This window comes from Ruditapes philippinarum, unplaced genomic scaffold (assembly GCF_026571515.1).
Source record: "Ruditapes philippinarum isolate M1 unplaced genomic scaffold, ASM2657151v2 ctg26824_1_1_1_1, whole genome shotgun sequence".
NCBI classification, from domain to species: Eukaryota; Metazoa; Mollusca; class Bivalvia; order Venerida; family Veneridae; genus Ruditapes; species Ruditapes philippinarum.
In genome coordinates, this window is record NW_026853505.1 from 1 (window position 1) to 6,081 (window position 6,081).

At 32.1% G+C, this 6,081-nt stretch overlaps 1 protein-coding gene across 1 annotated transcript; it reads left to right on the plus strand.

The window, feature by feature from the left end:
• The first annotated feature begins 463 nt into the window (after nucleotides 1-463).
• LOC132737079 (uncharacterized) lies at nucleotides 464-5,479 on the plus strand. The gene is made up of 3 exons (XM_060724318.1): nucleotides 464-737; nucleotides 877-1,033; nucleotides 1,731-5,479. Exons 2-3 carry the CDS (start codon nucleotides 918-920, stop codon nucleotides 2,005-2,007), a joined length of 393 nt encoding a protein of 130 aa, XP_060580301.1. The 5' UTR covers nucleotides 464-737; nucleotides 877-917; the 3' UTR covers nucleotides 2,008-5,479.
• The last annotated feature ends 602 nt before the right edge of the window (nucleotides 5,480-6,081 follow it).

Consider the following 6,081-nt stretch of genomic DNA (forward strand, 5'->3'; position numbering starts at 1 on the left):
TTTTATGAAATTTGAAAAGTTGTTACCTTCCTGATTTCAAAATTTCTCTTTACAGTCTACACTAAACGTGTCTTTAAATGTTTCAAGTATGCATTTTTATTCATTTGCCCACTGAACTCCACTTTCTTTTGTCGATATTTACAGCTACAGTTTGGCCATCGTAGTTTTTCGAACCTGTGACGTCACTACAGTTGATTTATTTTGAAGCGCTATTAAAATGAGTAAACTCATAAACTTTTCTTAAACTTTTCAATAGAAAAATACGTTCAAATGTCGTCAATTAAAAAAATCGACTTTACTCAAAAATGTGTGAATAACAAAAAATATACATGTACTCGAAACGCATGAATAACTGTGTCAAAAATCTAATTATAGGGACTTATGTCGGTCGGTGCGTCTCCGGAAATAAAACAGATTTCATTGGGTGGCAAAACCCATGTGACATGTCTTGCAATTCTGATTGGTTCGCGCACAGTGTTTTTGTTAGCGAGAAAATATGTGAAGTTCACAAGAAGGCGAAACTTCAGAGGAGGGACAAATTTTACCAAAATTTCCAATTCAGAAATTTAATTTTTGGCTTTAAATATATTTCAAATGTTGAACTAAATAACTGTAATAATTTAAGACAGAAGAAAATTCGTAAATAAATGGAAATCTGCTCCAAAATCGATTGAATTAAAGAAAACAAAGACGACGGCCATCTTTGTTTTGGATTTTCTTCGGAAAACAAGAGATTTGTAAGTACAACTGTCGTTTAACTACATTCTCCAGAGCTTTCTTAAAGTTTAAAAATGTACCAGTTTAACTTCTTAAAAGTGAATTTGACTTCTTTGATGGTTTCATGGAACTGATTGTTTTTAATTTTGTGATTTTTAGAGTAGGTCAAGACTTTGGACCAGATTTTTTAAAATAATAGTATGACTTGGTCAGGCGATATGAAACCAAGAGAAGGAAGACGGCATAACAGAAGACAGCGCTACAATAGTAATAGCAGTTCAAGGGGATCTCCTTCACCAAAATTACTTGAAGACAGGTAATGCGTAGATTATAGTTTATTCTTGGCAGTTTGCCATAGGGATTCCAATTAATATTAACCAAGGTTTTTATTTATAGAGTATTAGCTAATAAAATAATTTGTAATTGTATATGTCTGATCTTTGAAAGATTATTTAAAAGTTACAGGGATGACAAGGTATTAAGTGATCAATAAATATGAAATAATGTATGTATGATCTACTGTTATACTTTTTGTTAAGCAAAAGCTATTTTTTCTTGACTACTTGAGATATCAAAGATAGATATTTTGCTGTTTCTTGGTTAAAATCCTCGCTTGAAGTCATAAAATGACATATGCATTTTCGACTTCCATATAATTTTGAAAAGTGTCGTACAGCTAGCCAAAACAGAGTGTCCTGGCTAGTCGTATGTGACTCACATACGACTAGAACTTTTGGCTAGTTGTACGGGCTCGTACGGCTAGCCATTTCATTTTGGTCATATGTGTTAATGGTGCTTTTAAGTTATAGCAGTTCCTTACAAGTAAATGCACCAGTTGAATTAAGAAAACCAGACCCTACATTTAATCAACCAAATTTTTGTGTTCTTTCTGTTCTTGTCATGTCAATATTATGGCTATGAACACAATCTGCCTTATTGATAAATTTCAAAATATAGACCTGTGTTAAATTGTATGAAATAAAGTTGTTAAAGATAAGTGTATATATTTATAGGACAAGTCCTGTTCAGAGCACAGTATTACCACTAAGACTAACGCTCGCACCACAGAGAATTTCCCCACCACCTCGTCTTGCAGACAGTTGTATGTCCAGATCACCATCTCCCCTGGAAAATGCATATGCAGGGGCAAAATTCAGTGACCCACCATCGCCGGAGTTGCTGCCAAAACCCCCATCTCATTGGATGACATTTGGACAGTTGGAATCAGGGAACTGTAATGACATGGCTAGTCAGTTAAAGACACTGCTTAAAGTCGCTGCTCAGGCGTAGCTAGACCAACAATGATTTTGTTTTAGGTCATTCCAGTCATATCATTGATCAGTTTTTGTACAACATTGCTCATGGATCAGTATTACGTCATAATCATTACAGATTTCATGAGTTCTGTTATGCATTTTTCATAATCATGTTCATTATTGTAATTTGAATCGTAACTATCTGGCTATTGATTGTTATTTCTTTCTATCTTTACATGCAGTTTTAGATAATGTCAGAACAAACATGGGCATGCATACTTCATCACACTTTTATTCTTTGGGTGTGTTATATTAAGGCTTTCAAGCCTTACATTTAGTGTGTTACAATCTTTTCATTTGCTAGTTTCCATCTTCTTTCTGGGGCGAAGTACTTGAGTAGTTTTTTTATATAAAAAAAATAAATTACATTTTTTTTGCATCAACTTCTTTTAAAAAGAGCAACTTAACCTTTTGATTTACTTTTGGCATATCATGGCGTTAATATAGTGGTTATTGTAACAAGTTACAAAATGAGCAGCACCAGATTGGAGATTGATGTTTGCAAGTGATCCTTCTGCAACATTCTTTAATATTTTAGATAAACATCATCTTTATGATGCAAATTTGAATAACTAAATAAAGTGGGGGTAATTGCATATTCAATCATTTTTCATGCCCATTTTTGTTCTAACTAAATTTTATCAGTTTTAATACACACACTTTTTAAACCTCTTACTGGGATCTTTTGATGACATCCAAAACATGTTGAATTTTAACTGTATATACATTGGATGGGTCTTGTTCGGTGATACTCTGATGCTGCATTGTTATCACAGACATTATAGTGCAATATGTTTGTACAAAGTAATGCCAAATATTTGTATATACGAATATTTTTATGTTTATTTTTTTTAAATATTTTATCTGAAACTCTGTTTTTTAGGTATGGTGCATTTATTGCTATAAATACGCACAATGGTTAGAATTTACTGTGTAATAGTTAATTGTTAAGATAAGTTTGGCAATGAAAGATGCTTGATTAATATTAAGACAAATTAGTGTTTGTGTCCGTTTTTAAGGACAAACATGGGATAAGCCTTTAAAAGCATGTTAAGTGTTAATAGAGAAGGAATTGAATTAAATGTATTTTTAAGTCATTGAGAGGTTTATTAGTAGGGATTAGGGTTAGAGATGTTTTACTAAAAAAAAAGTTATATTTTGCTGTAATGCAAAATTACCTCATAGAATGTGAGATTGTGCTAAGGTATGGATTGTTATTACAAGCAAGAGTTGAAAAGTAATGTTGAAGGAATTGCGTACATATTTGAATTTTGAAATTTTTGTTGTTGAAATTGAAATGATTTCTTTTTATTATGCATGAAAAAAATGTTAGTGTGCTAGATCTGTATTTTATATGGCAGTCAACTGTGTGAATTTAAACTTTTTTTTTTTTTTTTTTAAATTTAAACTTTTTTTTTTTGACAATGGAAATCCTAGTTTTTGTATATTTTTATTTCTGGAAAATTTTTGACAAAATTACTTATTTATTATTTAAACAGAAACAACGTTATCAGACATGAGAAACACAATGTTGGCAGTGATATAGATATGAACTATTTGTGCTTTTATAGACTATTTACAAATATATGTTGCATACACACCATATCCAGGAATTTAGATGGTCAAGTAACTTTAAACATTTGAAAAACATTTTTGATTTCTTTACGGCTTTGAATACACAAAGAATTTTACAAATTTCAAACATTTTATTTTTTTGGGAAAACCCTTGGTTAAACATATTTGAATGACTGAAAATTCCTGGATTGTTGTGAAATAAACTGAAGTTATGATGTATTTTAATCAAGATCTATTTTTGTTTGAAATTATGATGCAATTACCACTTGTGTATTAAAAATTACTGAATGAATTTACATGAAATCAAATGATTGTATTCTTACATCAGACATTTGTATAGATTTATTCATTATAGTTTTACATATTTATTGTTGCATTTGGCTTAATTCTCAAGGCTGTAATATCAAAAATTATCTTCTTTTATTTCTGTTTACGAAATGGGTTTAAGATGTTCTTTTATTTCTGTTTACGATATGGGTTAAGATGCTGGGTTAAGTAACTTTCAAACAGTATTTCATTTGGAAGAGGGGCGGGGGTAAACTAAAGCCTTGACTAAGTGCCAAGCTCGTAACTTCAGTTTCTTGTTTTGTGCTCTAAAATTGTGATATGTAGTAATAATGTATTTTGCTTAAACATATGACGGTTTAAGAACAATTGTTTTTGCATGTTTTAAGTGTAAATTATCTTCGGGTAAAAATTGTGCTGTTAAATAATCTATTAACAACACACACATATAAATACCATATGACTTGCAAAGAGAAAGGTCTTGATGTTAACGTTTTTTTGGACAGTTTGTTACTTGAGACTAAGAATAGTGTAATGTTTTAACTTACCACTCAAATGGTATTTAGAAATTCAATTGTATATAAAATTATTGTTATTATGGAAAAAAAGTGTCATATGTAACATTGTAAATTCAGCTGTGTATAGATGACTGAGCACTTTCCTTCTGTGATTAAGAATTTTTAATAAATAGGGCAGTCACGATAAACTTGATCTCTTTAAGAGATTCCACAACAGATACGTATTTGACTGTGCCAGACGTGTTCAATTATTTGTACATTAGAACTGTGTATGTTACAATAACTGTTATAACACCAAGACAAGTGTGCATATTCAGGGATTACACCACACTTCAGATCATCATTGAATTCGAGACCACAGTTTTTCATCAGGGATTTAAACAGTGGGAACATGTTTCTCACAGAGACAGCAGTATGACGGGTGTCAAACACCCAACTCTGCATATATTCAGAAGGTCAAGCACCTTCAAAAGTGATGAAAACTACAATGAAGATATCACATGGACGATTGGAGATCAAAGCCTTCAGGTTTAAAAATGGCTACACGTTATGGATCTCGGACAGAAAGGAAGATTTTTAATGAAAGTGCAACTAAGGATAGATATTGGACAGTTTCATAAAAGTAAGATTACCTATGAAATATGTGATATTGGATGAGTTGACCAAGAAAATGATCTCAAAACAGTAGATTATACTGTGATTATCATGACAAGCCCAGACGCTTGCCATCATAGAAACTGTGCTACTTTTAACAAGTGTGCAAAAAGAGCAACGCTATTAGCTCTTAACTTTGACCTCGGTCTCAACGATCTGTTTAATCAGACATGATGTACTGTTATTTATGTGCGAGAATTTTTTGTGATAAAACAGAGTTTCATTATATTTTCAAAATTTGAACTATGTACAGACCCGTGAACAATGCAGCTACAGAGTTCCCCACCATCACCAATCCAGCCGGTATCATCACAACATCCCAGTGTTCCTGTCGTCGACATCTCCGACAACTTTCTTCTTTCCAGACAACTTCTCTTCTTTCTTTCCTATCGGGTCCCCTCCAGGATCCACAAATCCCTCGAAAGAAGTGCCTTTCAAATATTGTCAAACATCACTGGCTTGCCAGTGAAAATCTGTGTTCCATGTTTTATGTTTGTGCTGTTTTTGTGTTTGTCTTGTGTTGTCTTATATGTTTGTCTTGTCTACAAAGTGCAGTGCTGAATAATGGGATGTCAGTAATTCTGATATTTCCAACAATAACAGGAAAGTATTCTTTTTAAAATTATAAACAAAGGCTATTGAGAATCATCAAGTTGTTAAAAGTGTCCAAGGGCAATATATTTGTAAGTTATGGCTGAACAGTTAAGATTGCACACAGATTTTTTGAAGTGTTCTCTATAATGCTGTGAGTTTTAATGCTACCTACATTTTGATATTGAATTTGTTTGCTAGAATACATCATAATACATGTTGGTTTGTGGTTCTACTTCTCAGTTCTTTATCAAGCCTTACACTGTAAACAAAGCTAGGAAGTTGCAACATGCCTATAACAATGTACATGTAAGATCAAAATTGATTTAGCTAACAAATGAGAGGTTCGCAACTTGAAGAGGGAAAGAAGGTTTGCTTTTTCAACAATAAAACGTAAGTATTCTTTGAATTACACATTGGCCAAT

What these genes read in the sequence shown, in the direction of transcription:
- LOC132737079 (XM_060724318.1), top strand. Translation starts at nt 918, where the DNA reads ATGACTTGGTCAGGCGATATGAAACCAAGAGAAGGAAGACGGCATAAC. An exon ending in CCAAAATTACTTGAAGACAG is followed by an intron (nt 1,034 to 1,730) that starts GTAATGCGTAGA and finishes ATATATTTATAG; the next exon opens with GACAAGTCCTGTTCAGAGCA.